The 965-nt window shown below is 39.4% G+C and overlaps 1 protein-coding gene across 4 annotated transcripts in view; it reads left to right on the forward strand.

Annotated features, from left to right (window-relative positions):
• Positions 1 to 965, forward strand: part of LOC119581849 (protein wntless-like) — a 13,307-nt gene that overhangs the window by 11,836 nt on the left and 506 nt on the right. For all 4 annotated transcript variants that reach the window (XM_037929992.1, XM_037929989.1, XM_037929990.1 and 1 more), the window contains 3 exons: positions 124 to 255; positions 479 to 671; positions 779 to 892. In XM_037929992.1, coding sequence (XP_037785920.1) covers positions 124 to 255; positions 479 to 671; positions 779 to 892 — 439 coding nt within the window. The remainder of the gene's footprint in view (positions 1 to 123; positions 256 to 478; positions 672 to 778; positions 893 to 965) is intronic.

Genomic DNA, 965 nt, shown 5'->3' on the forward strand with positions numbered 1-965 from the left:
GAGAATGATATTGAAATACTCATTGCAGAAATTTCTATAGTATTCCATTTTTGCCCCATAATCAAGCTTTCTTTGCTTGTAATGAAAATATTAACAGAAGAACTGATGTACTGAAATCTCTAGGCAATACTGGAAATTATGGCGAAGACCAGCATGAACGGAAGGATCTTCGGAATAAATGAAAGGGAAATTATCCTCCTAGTTTTGGCATGGTTATGTGTGTTTGTCACTGCCTTTGAATTTGTTATCAGAAGGGTAAGTGTTGAAATGAAAAAAGTCAGAAATTCACATCTAAAGTCCTGTTCATAATTTCATAGTTTAATATATATATATGTTGATGAAATCAGCTTAGTATCTGTTACATAGGTTGAAAGAAAGGATTACTGCAATATGAAGTTGCTTTTTGTATTGAGAATGGTCATTGGTCAGTTGGAATTAGACTTAGGCCCATTCTAATGTAGCTGCTCTGTTGATGCAGCTTCATGATGCAATGTGGATTTGGGAGGACTGCTTTGGTCTGCTGGAAATCGAACACACCAGTGCCTTTCTTTTGGGGGTCTACTGCTTCTGGAATGTCATCACTTGCCTGCTGCTCTTAGTTTTTGCTCCATCCCCCCCAAGAGCACCCCAGCCTGACCTTGGGAGTGTCATGAGGCTGACCCCTTCACCAGGTGAGTATAGGCTGAGTTGTGAAAAAAGAAAGAAGGATTTCATTTGATTTTGAGATTTAGAGAGACATATCAGGACATATAAAAGACAAAACCTTATTGAATTTCAGGACACCAAGGGGCCAATCCTGAGAATGGAGGAGGAGGACAGCGTGGAGAGCTTGTTCCTCGTAGAAGCATGAGGCGTTACCCTCTGTTGCGTCAGAATGCAGTAGATGATGCAGGTGAATAGGAAGCTAAATATCTGAAGAAAGTTTGTTTTTATAATTACTAGACTATAGAACAAAGAAGGAAGGA

This window comes from Penaeus monodon, chromosome 15, assembly GCF_015228065.2.
Source record: "Penaeus monodon isolate SGIC_2016 chromosome 15, NSTDA_Pmon_1, whole genome shotgun sequence".
In the NCBI taxonomy this organism is placed as follows: Eukaryota; Metazoa; Arthropoda; class Malacostraca; order Decapoda; family Penaeidae; genus Penaeus; species Penaeus monodon.